The 19,344-nt window shown below is 35.1% G+C and overlaps 2 protein-coding genes across 3 annotated transcripts; both read right to left on the bottom strand.

Annotated features, from left to right (window-relative positions):
* Nucleotides 1-286: 286 nt before the first annotated feature.
* On the bottom strand, nucleotides 287-1,945 carry LOC116107400. The gene is made up of 2 exons (XM_031393677.1): nucleotides 1,123-1,945; nucleotides 287-340 (listed from the first exon to the last, which is right to left on the bottom strand). Exons 1-2 carry the CDS (start codon nucleotides 1,891-1,893, stop codon nucleotides 296-298), a joined length of 816 nt encoding a protein of 271 aa, XP_031249537.1. The 5' UTR covers nucleotides 1,894-1,945; the 3' UTR covers nucleotides 287-295.
* Nucleotides 1,946-3,213: 1,268 nt separating this feature from the next.
* LOC116107402 lies at nucleotides 3,214-4,424 on the bottom strand. Of its 2 annotated transcripts, none has more exons than XM_031393681.1 (2): nucleotides 3,808-4,424; nucleotides 3,214-3,592 (listed from the first exon to the last, which is right to left on the bottom strand). In XM_031393681.1, the coding sequence occupies exons 1-2, from the start codon at nucleotides 4,303-4,305 to the stop codon at nucleotides 3,569-3,571; spliced, it is 522 nt and encodes a 173-aa protein (XP_031249541.1). In that variant the 5' UTR covers nucleotides 4,306-4,424; the 3' UTR covers nucleotides 3,214-3,568. The 2 variants fall into 2 exon arrangements, with proteins under 2 accessions (XP_031249541.1, XP_031249540.1); XM_031393680.1 differs by having other exon boundaries at nucleotides 3,214-3,606.
* Between the last annotated feature and the right edge of the window lie 14,920 nt (nucleotides 4,425-19,344).

The following is a 19,344-nucleotide window of genomic DNA, read 5'->3' on the forward strand; positions in this document are numbered from 1 at the left end:
CAAAATTATACATATATTTCGATTCGAGACTTGCTTAAAAACCGAAGAGGTAACGCAACTCTATATAACATCCTTTTTAACATTAGAATTCACCTTGTATGATTTCAGAGAAACAGGTTGAGCCTAGCTTGAGTAAGAATTCGACGACCTCAATTTTCTAAGAAACTATAATTACTAAAATAAGTATCACAACAGAAAATTATTACAACACACCCATATTTTTTTGCATTAACTAAGATTCTAAATCATTTTTTTTCTCATTTTTGTTGTTTTCCACGAACCTGGCATCAACCACTCAACTGCTTGCTCTGTGCATTATTTTTTCCAGGATCTCCTCCAGCTAAAAATGATTGAAGATTTAGAGCACTAATCAAAAACCTTTCTATAAAAATTGACGTGGAGTCAAGTCTTTTGACCTGTCTCTTTAATCATAGTGTAAAAGGATGAAGTATATTATTATTATTTATTATTTTAACATTTATTTATGGTTCAGAAACTTATAACATCACTCCTTTTTTCTGCTAATTTTAATATCTGACTTTAAAAATTTGGAATGAAACTGTTAGTCTGAGACCAAGATGTGGCTCTTAGCAAAAACTCTAAACAATATTCAAGGATAATATTACCCTCTTGATTCTAAAAGTTGATAATATTACCCCATTTCTTTAAATTTGTATAAAAATTGATAATATCACCCCAGGTCTTAAAAGTTTTATTTAAGTCCAAAGTCTTGTCATCCATCAAAAATTGAGCACTAAGCCAACAACTTCCTAGAAAATATTAACAATTGTATAAAGAAAGACTAAGTATATTGACCTATCTCTTCAATAAGGATGAATTATAGTATATAAGGAGAAATTAATTGTCACCCCCTATTCATGACTTAAGGACCCCTCTAATTTCAAAAGATACACAAACCATAATGCCTCGCAAACTACATAGAAGATGACCTCAATCTTCTTTAGAAGTTTTGTCATTATGTAACCATAAAGCATAGCAAATTCAAGTGAAAGCAGGACCTAACTACAAGAAATTAAACTAGATATTGTAAAGGTCGCTCTACAATCCAAAAAAAAAATGAAAAAAATAAATAAGGAGCTAGATAAGCAAATCTATACGTACCATTTTTTTATGCAACTGTCGTATGGTTGTATTTAGATCACCATCCCAACGCCATGCATCTGCTACCCACCTCTGCTGTACTTCCTGTAATTTTGGTGTGCTTAAAACTCCTCTAGAGAAAACATTCATATTGGGGCATTCTATTACAAATAATTCTTCCAATGATGGAAATATGAAAGTATAATTCCCAGAGCAGAAGCTTCTAAGACTTTCTAAACCAAAAAGAGTTAAGCTCTTCAATTTGCAAAAGGTAATCTCAGCTTCTTCTATTAGATATCCCTCATTTTCTACTACCTCTATCATCATTTCACATCCACAAATCTTCATTTCTTTGAGTTGCACCAGGGTTTTGGCTGCTGCGAATGCTACTAAGTTCGTCAATCTTTTGCAAAACCACACTTCCAAAACTGTCAGATTCTGGAAAGATGCTGACGATGGCGCCAAATTAATTAAACTACTGCACCACCATACATCAAGAATTTCAAGATTTTGAAGAATTGTGCCCAGTTTTGATTCTTGTTTCCACATAAACTTTAGATTAGACAGTTTAAACAACTTCAAATCTTTAATCTGTGTCAACATCCTGGCATGTCCTTCCACCTCTTCATGTGAGAATATCTCTTTGCATGAAACATGACTTAGAATGAGCTTTTCCAGATTGTGAAATCTCTTAAAGGAATGAAGAGGAAAAACATTTGAATCATCTTTCACAATGTGAAGAACTTCAAGTCTGCGAAAGAGGTGGTCTGGAAATGCGCCTTGCCATATCATCTCCACGACCTTCCCCCCTAATTTCAGTTCCTCCAAATTAGGGAAGACCTAGTTACCAATAAACAAGGGAAAATTGAAGTTGATGTTCCTCTTGACAATTTCATAAAATAGACAGTATCAAAAAAAGATTTCAGGCTGCCATAATTAGACAGATGAATACTTAAACATTTTATAAAACTATCAAAAAATGTGAACTCAGTATACTTGACTGAATGAAGTTGATATGTAATAGTTTTAGCTGACTTAACTTTGGCAATTAAAAGATAAATTATTTTGTTAAAAGAGATGGAATTTTCGACCTAATATCTATATACAGTTTTAAAGGAACAGGAAAAAAAAAAAAAAAAAAAAAAAAAAAAAAAACGAAAGGAGAAAATGGGTCTCATACCTTTCACCAAGAAGAGAGCCTGTTCTGGTTGGTGCTCATTACTTGTGGAGACTAAGAAATTTTGAAGTGAATATTCTCACACTATCACAATCATACACCTCCAGCTTTTTAAAACCAGCCATTCTGAAGTATGTTCGGGATAGAAGCATCTAAGTCGTTGAAGCAATAAGAGTTTGAGGAAGGTTACATGTGGAAAGACAAACCTAACAGCTGCTTCAATTTTGTCTTCCTTTGAAACAATCTCTCCCACTCCACAATTAACCATCTCAAGCTCTTCAAGTTTAAAAAGGTTACTGGCAATGGAGGCCGGAAAAGATTTTCTAGATTCTGACAACTAGAAACTTCACTATTTGCAGCTTGGGAAAGGAAAGCATTACTTGGGGATCCTTTTTCCATACATGCATCACTTTTGGTAGACCATGGATACACAATTCTTTTAACTGAGGTTTAGAATGTTCTTCTTCAAAATTTAGCCTCTGGAGATCAAATATCTCCATTAATGAACCACAAGCAGTAACTGTTAGTGATTCTAACTGCCAAAACCTTTCACAGATATTGGAAGGAAAATAGTCAATAAGTATCACAGTTCTTGATTTTCATTAATTAGTTTTTGAAAAGAATGCTCAGAAAGTTGGAAGTTCACATCATCTTCAAGTTATCCATGCCAGAAATTACCAGTTCCTCTAAGCTTGGTAATGCAACCTGTAGGATTCATGCCATAGAGTAACTAATATTATTTCTAATTCTAAAGGAAGTAATTGAAAATTTTTATCCGGATAAATTAAGATCAGAAGATCAAAGATTAGTACAACGAGATATGAAAGTAGCAGAAAAAGGTAAATAATTTAGTGTCTTCTACCTTTTCATTGAAGAAGGTGGAATGTCCTTAAGTCAGTGGTTATGTTTGTCAAGAGGAATGCCTTGAATGAGGGCTTGCTCTATCTCCAACTGTTTCAGGATGGAAATTCAATGTAATTTTCTGAGCAAAATCTTGTGAGTTTTTCAAGGTCCTTTAGCACCAGGCATTCTAAACGAGGGAAGATTTTGTCATTCCTTAAGATTGTGCCCTTCCTTTCTTCTTCTCTTAACTCTTCCATGATTATTACCTCTTCCAGAACTGCACAATGGCTTATCTCAAGGTGCTGGAGCTTCACAAAGCTTCTAAATATTGAAGATGCAAAGATATATTTTAATTTACCACATCCCCGCAAGATCAAATGTGTTAAATTTTGGATGGAAGAATACGTTGATGGAAGTTGATTGTGCCAAATGTTTTGAACATTAATTTCAGCCAGTTCCAACATCTCCAACCTGGGAAACAGGACCTGCAGAAAGTTAATGTTTCAATATTCTTTCGAATAAATCTAAAAAGTACAACTTTTTATCATGGACATATGACATCCCCAAGGGTTTAGATTTCTGTTCCTTTTCCCTAAGCAATTTATTTTTCCAGTATTTGTTAATAATGGAGAGGAAGAAAAGTGAATAAAAATGAAGAAAAAAAAAAAAGGTTCTGATTAACTTACCCTTTCACCAAAAAGTGGTATGTTTGAGTCAAGCTCATCCTCCAAAACGACTTTATCAGACCATGTTACTTTCAAGCAAGAGCTTCTGAGTATTGGAAGTGATTTCAAAGTCAAGGAGCGTATACAAACTATTGCAATCTTATCGATCACTTCATTGTTGTTGATGTCATCTTCACTATCATCATCATAAATATCTTCGAAGTCATCTTTACTTTCAGTGGCATAAATCTCTTCAATGCCATCTTCATTTCTAGGAAAAAAAATCATTTCCATATTACTGCATTCAATGACTTCAAGTGTTTGAAGTTGTGGAAGCCCTCTAGCAATAGAAAATGAGAAGTCATTTTTCAACTTATCACACTTTTCCACCTTTATGAATTTTAAATTGCAAAATGACTCTACAGTGAATTGACCTTTAAATATCATCTCCAAGTTAATCAAGTTTTGAAGAGACAATGACTCCAAGAGCGGAAAAGCATGACCGGGTTCCCGGTCCATTGGGTCAACAATACATTGAAAGGAGGAATTATTCTGAATGTGGAGATGCTTCAATTATGAAAAACCTACTCCATCTAATTGATAAAGAACATTATTGACACCCAGCAATTCATCTAAATATAGTTCTTCAATTCCATTCAATTGCTTGGTAATCCCACGCTTCGGAAAAAATGCTAGTATTGACCTTGATTTTCAATGTTCTTAAAGTCCCATACTCACTGAACCAGTCCCACTCATCACCTATGAATATCCTCTATCTTTTCAACTTAGAAACAAGATCTCTTGGTAGAATATTGGCATCTTTAATATGTATTTCTAAAGATGTCAATTCAGACAAATGCTTCAACTCATCAAGGCTAGCATTTCTTCCTTCAAAGTTGAGCCCTTCAACTTCCCATTGAACAAAGCTATTATTCATATACAGTTCTTCTAAACAAGATAAACTTGATATGACATTATGTGAAATTACTTTTAGTTTGGAACAATCACGCACTTTATTTGAATGGTGAAGTGAATTGTTTTAAGATATGGGGTGGTCTTAACTTTCCAGAACACTTTGGGGACTTTAAGTTGGCTTTAAGTTTTACCATAAAAAGAGCCGAATAATTTTTTCCACCCAACTTTATCGAATTTACATTTCCCACCTTTGGTTTGAGAAACACACAATGTCTCGCCCATCTTTAATCTCCGTTTATTAAAATTCAGGTTGATCAACTTTTTATAATCAAAATCTTATTAGTTAAAGAGGTGGTCATTAAGTTAAAATAATCAAAATCTTATTAGTTAAAGGGAGAACGACTTTTTCACCCCCAAGGTTAGGCAAAACGACACTTTCCCACCCATTAAGTTTCAAAATGACATTTTCCCACCCTCCGTTAGGTTTTGTTAGTGTTTTCTGTTAATATTTGACTGAAAAGACAAAAATACCCTTATATATTTGACTTTATTATTTTTTTATTATTTTTTTAATATCAACAAATCAATTACCAAAATACCCACTCTTTAAAAATGAAATCACTAGTATGCCCTCAACTTTTATGAAAATTAAGTTACCAATTTATCCTTTTTTTATTAAAAATAATGTTTCACATCTGTGAAGTTACCGTTGGATTTTTAAAATATTGAAACCTGTAAAATTACCATTTTATCCTTATAGTTGTTGCAACCCTACATTGACATTTATATTTCAATTTTGTCAATTTAAACCTAAATAAAACAAAGTACTAGTATTACTAACGAATTTATATTAAAAAAAAAAAAAATTGTCAATTGAAACCCACTAAGAATAGAGAATTCAATACCAAGAAAGTAGGTTTCCACAAACTTTGTGCAAAGACAAAAAAATGGTACTGTAGAATTAAAAGAGAAGCAAAGTGTAAAACCAAGTAGCCACAAATTACAAAAATTTCATATATTTCCCCTTCTATCTTGTTGCTTCCAAAAGTTGTCTCGAAAATAATTTATGTTGCCAAAACCGTAAATTCCTAGAATACTTCAGTCTCCTTGCCTTTATGATATCTCCATCTTTCTAACATTAGCTCTACACTTGAAATCATCGCTAGAATGATACCTTACACAACAAAATATATCATTCTTTAATATTCTGTCAATTGAATAGATAACATCAAAGTAACCAGCAATCAAGGCAAAATTTGTGACTGATCCCATAAAAATAACCATCAATTATTCAACAGAAAACATCAAAATAACCATAAAACAAGGCAAAATTTGCAATTTATCCAATCAAAATAACCATCAATCGAACAGAGAACATCAAAATAATCACCAAATGTCCAAATAACCATCAAAATAACCACCGTTCTTTAATAGTAGGCCAAAAAATATTGAAAGATAAAATATGACTTATCCTATCACCAATCAATCTTCACCAGTCTCTAAGCCAATGAGGAGACATACTATACATCTTGATGAACAAGCAATTGACCACATTATAAAGTTGTTGAGAAGTGAATTATGACACAACCATCAGATTTCTGTAAATAATGCTCTTTCTGATCATTTGATTTACTTGTCAACTACGTACTTGGGTTGAAAGTTCTAATGAAGTAATTAAACGGAATTCTATTTTGATACATTTTATGTACTCAAGTCAGACGTCTATCTTTTCATCATGTAGCAAATTCCTCAACTTCAAGATTAAACAGGGTAAAAGATCCATTCTAGTACATTTTGCTTTTAGAGACGAGTTCTGGACTTTATTGGCTTATTACAAGAAATCCCGTATACTTTTTTGAATAATCTATCAATTTCCTGTTGTTTAATTAGGATGTATGATACATTTGAGAAGTGGAAAGTAATCATATATGGTAAAGTAATCATTTGATGCAAGATGTGTCTTTCCCATTATCTATCAATAAATCTTATATGTAATTAATTTGAACACTAGAAGTCCTAGCTTCAATATTCCCTATCCGAAAGACTAAATAGTTTAAAATGTTGCAACAAAAATTTCACAGGACCTTCAAGTGACGATTCTCATCAAGACAAAAGGCACCAATGGCAATGCAAAATCTGAAATTCCTTAAGCAGAACTGGGACAGAAGTTGAACAATTACCTCACAAACTAATAGACGTTATAAGAATCCATATTTTGCACCAAAAAGGACTTCACTCTAGAAAGTAACCTTTTTTTTTGTTCCTTCTAAAAGGCTCTATAATTTAACCACTAAGAACCAAATGAAAAACACACAACAATTTTGTTTTAAACTAAGACAAAGACAAAAAAAGAAGAAGATTACCCATAACTTTCGGCTTAGTCGTCGTCATTATTTTTCTCTCACTCGTTGTCATAGCCAATTGTCGCTCGCCCTTTCAAACTTTTTTTTGTCCGTCGTCGTCCTTAGTCGCCAACCTTAAGTCCCCAATTGCTTCCGTTTCAAGAACAGGAAGAACGAAAAATCAGTTTTTTGTTAGTCCACAGAATTGTCGTGCATTCAAACCACAATCATGATCATTGTATCTGAGTCCAAGAAGACACCAAAATAGAAGGCAACTGAGTTTGGAAAAGAAGCCAATACGTACCATGAGTAGAAGAAAGGGATACAATAGAAGTCTGGGCGTTTTAGTTTCAGAGAGCAGAGAGAGAGAGAGAGAGACATTACAATAGAATACAATCAACTTTTTAGTGTTATTTGTTTTTTCAAAGTCAACCTCCCTGCCATGTGGCAACCATTCAACAACTAAAACTTATATTTCAATTTTTTATTTTTCATTTTTGTAGCTTGATATAAATTAACCATATTACCCTTCTTCAAAACGGAAAACACTAATAGAACCTGACGGAGGGTGGGAAAATGTCATTTTGAAACTTAATGAGTGGGAAAGTGTCGTTTCGCCTAACCTTGGGGGTGAAAAGTTCGTTCTCCCTTAGTTAAAGATAATACTTACTAATATAATATAATAAACCTTCATAATCAAATTAAACAAAACCTCAATTAATGCAAAAATAATTTTAAAAATAATAAAGAATATGCATAATAATTGCAAATTTACCTCGAAAGTTTTATTGCATCACTCCGAACAAAATTTCTTCAAGTAAAACTCAATCAAAATTTCATCTTATCAACCGATAAGACCAAAACAAAATTCTTTATATCAACACAACATAATATCATTATTTCAACCCAACAAAACTCATCTTCACCCCAACAATCTTACTAATTCCATCCATACACCAAATCACAATCTCATTCACCTTCTCAAACCTATACAACATCAAAGTCATATACCAATAGTCAAAAATAAAATTAATTGGAAAAAGTAAAATCACAAACCAAAGAGAAATCTATAGCCAAATAGGTGGCCATCGATGGAGGACGTCACATCGCAGCTTGGGATGAAATCACAAACAAAAAGAAACTCACGGCCAAAAACGGTGTCACATATGGAGGATGCACAATGGCTTAGTGGCTTGAACGGATTCAATGTCGCAAGTAATGACTTAACTAGATTCAACATCACCGATCAGGCCCAACAATGATCTAGCGTCGGTATTCACGAATAGGATGTTGGCGAGTTGTGTGGTCGTTCACCGGTGCTCTCACATATAGAGTTCCTAGACTTTCTAAAAAACATTTGAATTTTAATGATTGGTGGGATATTGTATGTTTCCCAAACCAGGGGTGGGAAATTGTACATTAAAGAAAGGTAGGTGGAAAAATGTCATTCAACCTAAAAAAAAGATAAATAGGAATGAATATTGTCAATTATACCATTGAGATATTAAGGGCAATTGAAGGTGCTAAGAGTCCAGGGATAGATTTTGATGAATTTGTGCAGACTCATATATATTAAGAATATTGGTTTATGAAGCTTCGAGGGTAATTTCTGAAATTTGTCATTTTGCCATCACTGAAACTTGGTTCATTTCTCTTAAGTCCACACAATTAATTATGCTTAATCTTCTTTGGGATATTTACTGTAGTCCTTAAGGTTTGAAGTATGTCACAATTGCTTTCAATACTATGGGATACCGACAATTTAGTCCAATTAGGTGAGCCTTGTTAATAAAAAGTTTGTGTTACCTGTATTGTCTTATACATTTTATTAGAAATGAATAAAATATTTAAAAAATAAAATAAAAAGTATACTATGCACCTAATTTTTTTTTTCTCATAAGAGTAATAGTTATATCGAAATATAATATGGACTATTTTTAGCAAATTACATTTTTTTTTTAAATGTATATATTTTTTCATTTCTAATAATATGTAAACAAGACAATAGGGGTAATATAAATTTTTTATTAAAAAATCCTATCCAATTGGACTAAACTGTTCATATCCTATAGTATTCAATAAAGATTGACTCACGTCTCAATCTCACAAAGTCTCTCTCACAACTCCTACGTAGTAGCTCTAATGCTGAAACAACCAAGAGATGAGATGACTGAATGTAGGAAAACAAGGATATGATAGACCACCACCGAATTGTATCAAAATTCGGATATTGGATTTGATAAAACAACCACAAAAGGTTGGATTTTTAAGATAACCACAAAAGGTTCTCAATAATTCATTCAAATAATATATTCAATCCCCTTCTTCAAGGTTACAAAAACTCTTGTTTATACTAGAATTATCATTAACTAACTAGGAAAGGGATAAACTATTAACTAAAATAAATCTTATTCCAATATGAAAAATACCTAAAACAAGAAATTTAATTTAATTAGGACTACTATTAAAAAAAAACCTAATTATAAGGAAATAATAAAATTTCTTTGCAAAAGAATTTTAATAATATATTCCTTGCATCAAGCTCCCAGCTTTTATTGATGAATTTTGAATTTTTGGAAATTTATCAGCAAAAAACTAAGAACTATCATCTAGGGATTGTGAGAGAAAGTTTGTGAGATTATGTTATAAGTATAGTATTTTTATTTTTATTTTTGTAATCAGGGATATCCGAACGAACTTGTGTATGCCCTATAGTATTAGAGGTAAGTGTAAGATATTTAACCTTAAGGATGACAGTGCAAATACCAATCTATAATTAAAGATCTTGTAAAGATGACGATGGCTCCAAGGTCAAAAAGTGTTATGCAATCAACCTATAATGCAAACTGAAACAAACAAGAAACCAGAAAAACCACAATCAACAACACAGAAACTTTACCGTGGTTCACTTGCCCGATTTGAGCAAGCTACATCCACGTTGAACTCTGGAAAGAGAGTTCGCTGCACAATGATTAAAGAACACCCAATTACAGTCACGATTACAAAAGAAACACTCTCCAAGAAACCCAGATCGAACAACACTTTCTGAACCCGTAATCTGCCCTAGGACTCCTCTAACCTGGAAATCCCTATAACAAGAACACAACAGTTCTTTCCCTTGATTGATTAACCCAAATCACTCAAGAAACCCACAGATTACACAGAAGAATCAGACCCGAAGAAAGAACCCTAGTTTTCTAAAGAAAACGAAAACTGCCCTAAACTTTTATTCGATCTACTGTTACAAGAGGAAACCCTAAACCTTTTATAGTGTTGACTGTAGGCTTGATCTCAGCCGTTGGCTTTCCTTCTGAATTAGCGGTCAGGATCATTCAGGGGCTGTCTCAAAACGACACTGTTCCATTTAACTCAGTACGACGCCGTTTCAGCATTCACTCAACAACCATCTCCCACCTTATGCTAACTTCACAGTGCAGCAAACCCAAACATTTCCATCATTGTTCTGGTCTCTCACAGTTATCTTACATGCAGCAAGTTCAAACAGTGTTTGAACTTGGCAGGTGAGACAACCTTGGTTCCCATATCGGCAGGATTGTCTTCATGTGGAACTTTTACAAGATCGATTATCCCTTGTTTTACTAAGTCTCTGACAAAGTGAAAACGGACATCCCCATGCTTGGTCTGCTCATATAAACTGGATTCTTACTAAGGTGATTGCACTCTACTATCTGAGAATACATGTAGCCTTGCCATCAGTTAGTTTTACTTCGCTAACAACCTTGCGCCATACAGCTTCCTTAAACACTCAGCAATAGCAATATATTCTGCTTCAGTTGTTGAGAGGGCAACAATGGGCTGAGTTGTGACTTCCCTAATGCAATTTCCTCTAGGGTAAAGTAATAAGAGGTGGTGGATTTCCTTGTGTCTTTGTCACCTGCAAAATCAGAGTCTACAAAACCCACCAGTCAAGTGTATTATGTCTTTTACAGAAGTTTAGACCACATTCAGGGTACCATTAATGTACCTTAATACACCCTTTACGGCATCCGTGCTCACTGCCTGTATTTGCCATGAATCACTTAGTAAGGAAATAGAATAGGACAGGTCTGGTCTGGTGCTGATCATTCCATACATCACAGATCCAACATTAGCATAGGGAACAGATTCCATTTTGATTATTTCAACTCAGTTGTGGGGCATTGGCTTTTGTTTAACACAACATGGTTTGCAAGAGGCATAGACACTGGTTTTGAGTCAGCCATACCAAATTTAGTCACTAGTTTTTCTAAGTATGATTTCTGCCTAATGATTATTCATGTTTGTCCCTGTTCCTGAGAATGTCCATCCCTAGGTCTTTTGGCATTTCCAAGGTCCTTCATGTCAAATTCGATCTAAGTTTACCCTTTAACTCATGAATTTTAGACTTAGACTTACTCACAGCAACTATCATCCACATACAGTAAAGATATACAGGCAGATAGGATTCAAATTAAAAAAACAGTTATCATATCTACTCCTAGTGTATCCTACTTATAATGAAATTGTCAAACCTTTTATACCACTGTCTCGGGGACTGTTTCAGTCCATACAGTGATTTGTGCAGGATGCACACATGGTTAGGTTTCTTGGGATCAATAAAACCTAGGGGTTGGCTCATATAATCTCCTCTTCTAAGTTACCATGCAGGAAGGCAGTGGTAACATCCATCTGTTCTAACTCTAGGTTATAATGAGCAACAATGGGAGCATTAACCTAATGGTTTTATACTTGACTACGGGGAAAAGACTTCATTGAAGTCTTTCCTTCACGTTGGGTGTAACCCTTAACTACTAACCTGGCCTTGTACCTAGGGGGTCAGTAGCTGAGATTCCCTCTTTAATCGTACAGCCTCTGCATTTGATTAGCTTTTGATCCTTGGGTTTGGGGACCAAGGACCAGGTTCTGTTTACCTCAAGTGATCTCGTTTCCTCTTCCATTGCTTGCCTCCATTTTTCCCTTTCCTTAGAGTTCATGGCTTCTTCATATGAGTCTGGTTCTGTTCTTTGAATCCCTGTTCCTGCAAGCAAAGCAGTGTATATTAGTTCAGCATAAGAAAACCTGACGGGGGTCTTACCTCCCTCCTTATTCTGTCTCTGGCAAGTTGATAGTGTCTAAGTGTGCATGTTGGGGCTCTGAGCATCTCTTCATTTTCTTCACTATCAGATCCAGATCCTCTGATCCTGGTTGGTTTTCAGTGCTGTTCCTCATTGTTGGGGTGGTTCAGCCTGCTGACCCACAGGCCCACCTCAATGGTTGTACTCTCAGTGTATCTTTGTGGGTTTAGTTGGGTGGTTGTACCAGTGTTCGTTCATTGGTTTTACAAGGGAACTCCCTTCATTAAAGACCACATCCCTGGAAATGATGATTTTTACCCCTGGTGACTTTCTGTCCCAGAGTCTATACCCTTTGGTACATCTTGATATCCTAGGAACACACACTTAGTGGATCTAGCTCTAACTTTCCTCCCACTGTATGTGCATAGCTGTACACCCAAAGATTCTCAATGGCTTAAACACGGCTTTCTCCTGACCACACTTCTTCAGGACATTTGAAATTTATGGCGTTGAGGGGCTCCTATTTATCAGATAGGCTGCAGTGGACAAAGCCTCTCCCCAGAAGTATTTGTAACCCTGAAGTGAACAACAAGCATCTGACTTTTTCAAGGAGTGTCCCGTTCATCCTCTCAGCTACCCCATTCTGCTGAGGGGTTCTTCTCACTGTCCTATGTCTTAGGATTCCTTGCTCACTACAAAACTAATCACTCATTGTTACAGTACTCTATCCATTGTCAGTCCTTAGGGTTTTCACCTTTCTGTCTAGTTGGTTTTCCACAAGGCTTTCCACTCTTGAAATTTAGACAGAGCCTGGTCCTTAGTTCTAAGGGTGTAAATCCCACTTTTCTGCTAAAGTCACTACAATGACATAAAGTAGCTACTGCCCCCATGAACCTCACTCTCTCGACCCCATAAGTCAGAGTGTATGTATTCTAAACAACCTTTGGCCAGGTGTATACCCTTTGGGAAACTAACTCTGTCTGTTTTCCTAAAATGCAGTTCTCACAAATTCTAAGGTTGCGCAGTGTCTTTTCCTAACATGCCTTGGTTACTTAGGATATCTAGTCCCCTCTAACTCATATGTCCCATTCTAAGGTGCCATTTTTGTGTTACTGACATATTTGGGTTGACAGAAGAAGAACTTAGGCAATCGAAATAATATTCTCCACATAGGATGTACAATCCATTCCTTTTTTCTCCTTCAGAATTAGATTATGGTTTCTATACACATTCAGCCACCCATTTTCAGCTCTGTAACACATCCTTCTTCATCTAAGGTTCCTAAGGATATGAGGTTCCTTTTAAGTTCTGGGATGTACCTAACATGAGTAAGTTTATTAGTTTCTCACTACAGAGTCTAAGGGTTATACTGCCTTTACCTTTGACTCTACAGGCATTGTTGTTCCCCATGAACACAGTCTCCCTCATATTCCTCAAAGCCATGAAACCAGTCCCTATTGGGACTTATGTGAAAAGAGCACCTAGAATCTAACACCCATTCTTGTATTGTCAGTAACAGAGACAGTAAGGCCTCTGTTATTCAGCTAAGTGTTTGGATGAGGCTAGGTTACTCTCTATGTTTCCCTGCTTTTGTTTTCTAAGCCATTCAAAACAATTCTTTTTCAGGTGACCAGTTTTATTCCAGAAAACACTTTCTAGACTCTGCCTTATGCTTATTGTTCCATTTACCCCGTTTCTTGTTTTTGGATCCCTGGCTAGGTTGACTGCCTTTACCAGATGAAAGGTATCTGGTTTTCCAACAAACAGGTTACTCCCACTTCGTTTTGGACTTTCAATCAAGTTCTCTAGCCTTAAGACCAGCCACAATCAAGTCAACACTAGGAACAGTATCGGAGTACTGAAGTGTATTCTTAACAGCTAGAAATCTCAGTAATGAGTTTAACAGAATCATGGTAGACTAGTCTCTCCTAGTTCCTGATCTGTGCCCTTTAAAATTAAGGTCATTTTTAGGAATTCATCTAGGTTTTCCTCTATTGTCTTGCTACTATCCATTTTAAAAGAAAACAAAGCACCCTTGAGAAAGCTAAGTTAGGTGCAGATTGAAGTGCATACAAAGTTTCGAGTTTACCCCATAACCCTAGAGGGGTTTCGATTCCATCAACCTTTCTCAGTATCCTGTCTGAGAGGTTCATCACGATCAGATTGTAGGCAGCTTCACAATCTCGTCCTTCTCCTTCAATTTCTCCTCAGACCATTCTTTGGATCCTTCTCCAGTGCCAGGCGACTTTTATGTAAAGCAGAGCCTTCATTTTCTTCTTCCAACTCCCGAAATCGATCTTCCCATCGTATTGGGAGATCTCCATACGTGTAGTGCTCATGATATTATAGGACAGTGTAATACAGTCTAAGGAGTAATGCGTTGTTCAACCAGAAGTTGCCAAATACTGCCGAGCAGTTTTAAGGCGGTCACTGGTTTCCAGCCTTTATACCCTTAAACTGGACAGACAATCGAAAGAGAACAGTGCAAGTACAGACTCACGTCACTGGACCAAGATTACTCTCCTTAACCAGTGTTTGTGATCTAATCTCACAAAGAAAACCCCAAGACTTAGTAAGAATCAAAGTTCTAAGACTCTAGGAACCTTTAGATTCAGAAACCCCTAAAATCTGAGAAACCCTAATTTTTCGAGCAAACCCTAATTTTTCGATCTGTCAAAAATTGAACAATTTCAAACAAGATTTCTCCCTATCACGATGGCTCTGATACCATTGTTATGCAATCAACCTATATGCAAACTGAAACAAACAAGAAACCAGAAAAACCACAATCAACAACACGAAACTTTACCGTGGTTCACTTGCCCGATTTGAGCAAGCTACATCCACGTTAACTCTGGAAAGAGAGTTCGCTGCACAATGATTAAGAACACCCAATTACAGTCACGATTACAAAGAAACACTCCCCAAGAAACCCAGATCGAACAACACTTTCTGAACCCGTAATCGCCCTAGGACTCCTCTAACCTGGAAATCCCTATAACAAGAACACAACGTTCTTTCCCTTGATTGATTAACCCAAATCACTCAAGAAACCCACAGATTACACAGAAGAATCAGACCCGAAAAGAACCCTAGTTTTCTAAAGAAACGAAAACTGCCCTAAACTTTTATCGATCTACGTTACAAGAGGAAACCCTAAACCTTTATAGTGTTGACTGTAGGCTTGATCTCAGCCTTGGCTTTCCTTCTGAATTAGCGGTCAGGATCTTCAGGGGCTGTCTCAAAACGACACTGTTCCATTTAACTCAGTACGACGCCGTTTCAGCATTCACTCACAACAAAAAGTCTTACATTTAAAAAGAAAAGAGTAAACAACATGTTCCCACCCGAGGTTTGACGAAATCCAAAAGTAATACCACTGGTTTCATTTATTCAGATTGCCACCCTTAAACTACAGTGTTAGTCACTGTTGGATTCTGAAGAAGCAATTACCAACTACCCTCCCATCTTCGTCTCTTCTTCATCTCCCCCTTCTTCTCTTCTGCCGCTTCTCTCTCGCTCCCACAGCCACAGCCACAACCACAAGCCACAACCACGCTCCTTCCCTCCCGAAACCCCAAAGTCACCACCACCCACCGCCATTCCACCCATCTATCGCCATTGCAATCCCTCACCACCACCAGATTTCAGTCCCTTACCCTCCCATCTTTGTCTTCTTCTTCTCCCCCTTCTTCTCTTCTGCCACTTCTCTCTCCCTCCCACAGCTACAGCCATAGCCATAACCACGCTCATCTCTCCCTCCCGAAACCCCAAAGTCACCACCCCCACCACAACCCACCACCATTCCACCCATTTACCGCCATTGCAATCCCTCACCACCACTCGATTTCGGTCCCATTTGGCTCGATCTCGGCTTGTGTGGCCGTCCTCATCATCACCACAAACACCACCACCCTTCCACCTCCAAAACCTCCATTTTCCCCGGCAGTGGTAGAGGGGAAGCGGTTTGTGTAGAGAAGAGAAAGAAAAAGAGGAAGAAAAAGAAGAAGAGGAAGAATCTGGTGGAGAGAAGAGAAGAAAAAAAGAGAAGAAAAAAGGAGAAGAAGAAAAGAGAAAGAATCTGGAAGAGAGGAGAAGAAGAAAAAGAAAGGAAAAGGAAAATGAAAGAAGAAGGAAGAAGGAAAGCAGTCAACGGTGGTGAGTTGAGAGAATGAGTTTTGACACTTTTACCCTTAATCTTTTAAAATAAAAGAAACAGAGTTAGATTAAGGGTGTATCTAATAAATCAAACTAAGGGTATGAACCGTGGATTTCGGTAAACCTTAGGTGGAACATGGCGTTTGCTCAAAAGAAATGATTGACAGGACTAAGCCAACACCTTCCTGGAAAATAGTTAAAATTTGAAGATGACGATGGCTCCAAGGTCAAAAAGTCTTACATTTAAAGAAAATGATTGACAGGACTAAGCCAACACCTTCCTGGAAAATATTAAAATTTGAAGATGACGATGGCTCCAAGGTCAAAAAGTCTTACATTTAAAAAGAAAATATTGACAGACTAAGCCAACACCTTCCTGGAAATATTTAAAATTTGTGTAAAGAGCCTAGATCAACCTATTTGGACGGGGATTTAACCCAAATTTCAGGGACGGGGCAGGATTATGGAAGAAAACTCATTCTTGATTGATTTCGAGGAGCGGATGGCGAAATAAATTAATTATTAAATATATTTAATTCATTTAATTGAAAAAAATGTCCTAAAAAATAAAATAGTAACCACACCAACAAAAAAAAAAAAAAAAAAAAAAAAAAAAAAACTCCATTTGGCAAACTAAATTAAAGAGATTGAGTCTTTATTTTTTATAAAAATGAGTTCTCATATTTCATTGAATTATATTGAAATTATTATGTTGTCCATATGAATTTGATTTCATTTTTACTTGTTATATATATTTTGTCAATCTTAGTGTAGATTTTGAAATGTTGAATTTCATCTCTAAAACCAAAATGCGACAAAAATTAATATTCAAATTGGTAGTCGTAGAATATCATCAAAAAATTAAATATTCATTTTTATTTCGAAAATCGGGTCTCTACGGGAATCCCTCTACCTGTCCCTGTATTGTTCATATTAGGGATGGGAATCAAATGCCCTTTCGGGGATGGGGATAGGGTTGATGATCCCCGCCTCGATTGCCATCCTTAATAACCCTCTATTCTTGACTAAAGGAGGGATTTCACCCCTCTAATTTTAAAAAATTAATATCATATTTCTCCTTTAACCTTTTGAAACTATTTAAATTATTTTTATATATATTTCCTTTATACCTAATAACTTATAAATAAAACGACAAGGGTAATATAAACTTTTTGTTGAAAAATCTCACTTGATAGAACTAAATGGTTTGTATCTCATACTCATAGTATTGGAGGTAAGTAAACGTACTTCAAACCTTATTTCTGTATTGTATTCTTAATTATTTTTTGGTAATTTTCAATTCAATATGTATTTCTAATTTTTATAAATTTCATTTATAGCTTTAATAACAACACTCTCTATTCTATGTTGGGATAAGTTACAAGCTCCAAAGTGCTCAAAGATGATAGCCCAGAGGTTTCAAATAGATTTTAAAAATGACATCAAGTTTGTATACCCTGGTTAAGGCCGGGTAACTGGGTCATAGTATGTGGACCGGAACCAACATAAAGCCCACAAAGGGATAACGGTCCAGTAGCGCAATAATGAGCACCATTCATATAGAACAACCACTCTCTATGTATAATTGTCTAATTCCCATAATCTTTGGAGGCACTTAAGTACAAATATCTGGACAGAAGAATAATTGAAGGAGATGTATTATGAAGTATGAACAAAAATGATGTTAGTGGATTAGTAACACAAAATATACCCCAAGAACATAGCTAATTATCCGTTGGAGCCAAGAGTCCAAGACCTTATAAATATATAGAGACTAATATGTTGACATTATACACAATAACTATACATATATTTCGATTCGAGACTTACTTCTATGCCTTAACACTTAGACATTTACTTAAACATCAAAGAGGTAATGCCGGGAACTCCATCTAACACCTTTTTTAACATTAGAATTCACATTTTTATGATTTTAGAGAAAGAAATCGAATTTAGCTTAAGTAAGAATTCAACGACCTCAATTTTCTGCACAGAAAAAAAAAAAAAAAAAAAAACTTATATGAGAAACTATATAATTACTCAAATAAGAATGACAACAGAAATATATTATAACACCCATATTGTCTGCATTAACTAAGATTCTAACCCATTTTTACTCATTTGTGTTGCTTTGATGAACCAGGCATCATTTATGTTGCAGAAACATCCAAGATCAACCCATCAACTTCTTCCTCTCTACAATATTTTCCTCCAGCTAAAAAAGGATAGAAGATTTAGAGCAGTAAGCAAATCCTTTCCTCATAAAAATTGACTTAGAGTCAAGTCCTTTGACCTGTTTGGCTATCTCTTCAATAGTAGTGTTAAGGATGAGGTATATTATTATTGTTTATCATACAAGGATAAATTACATTTTTACCCTCTTACAGACGTGGATTACATTTAATTTTCTTTTTGCAAAGTTCTAAGTTCGAACACAATATGTTTGATCAAAATTTGTGAATTTTCATTCAAATTTCATCATTATAATGTAAAACTTCCAACCATTGTCCATATTAAATTTCTGGTGTTCATTCATATTTTCCAACGTCTCATAATATAAATGTTTTTTTTTTTTTTTTTTTTATCTATGCCATTATTTAATTTGAGCTATGTTTTAATCTTATGAGATTTAATAAAAAAATCCGAGAATGAGAATAGTCTAATCTAATCTTGTCTGTTTAAGGGGGTTAATTTTAATTATGAGTTAAATGTGGGGACAATAATATTTAACTTAACTATATCTATATCCAGCTATTCGCAGCATATAAAATATGGTAGTTATTAATTGCACCCACTCTAGTCAATGGATTTTATTGTAATTTTTTTTAAATTATCATTAAATAACAATTTAGAGCATTCTAAATTTCTAACGATACTTTTTATTTTATTTTAAATGGCATCTTTATATAAAGAAAGAATATTTTTATTAATTTTTAAATAAAAAGAATAATTTTTTTTTTCAAATCCAATAGACTCTTTAAATTTTAGAGAAAGAATATGTTTTTTCAATAAAGAAACTTAATATGATAGATAAATAATAAATAAAATACATAAGAACTTGTAATTTATTATTTAAAATTATGATAGAG

The sequence above is a fragment of the Pistacia vera genome, unplaced genomic scaffold (assembly GCF_008641045.1).
Source record: "Pistacia vera cultivar Batoury unplaced genomic scaffold, PisVer_v2 Contig536, whole genome shotgun sequence".
NCBI lineage: Eukaryota > Viridiplantae > Streptophyta > Magnoliopsida > Sapindales > Anacardiaceae > Pistacia > Pistacia vera.

Excerpts from the sequence above, each read along its gene's own strand:
- LOC116107400 (XM_031393677.1), bottom strand. The coding sequence starts at position 1,893 with ATGATATGGCAAGGCGCATTTCCAGACCACCTCTTTCGCAGACTTGAA. Across the intron at positions 341-1,122 it reads GACAGTTGCATAAAAAAATG|CTGGAGGAGATCCTGGAAAA; the intron begins GTACGTATAGAT and ends AATCATTTTTAG.
- LOC116107402 (XM_031393680.1), bottom strand. The coding sequence starts at position 4,305 with ATGGACCGGGAACCCGGTCATGCTTTTCCGCTCTTGGAGTCATTGTCT. Across the intron at positions 3,607-3,807 it reads TACCACTTTTTGGTGAAAGG|GTCCTGTTTCCCAGGTTGGA; the intron begins GTAAGTTAATCA and ends AACTTTCTGCAG.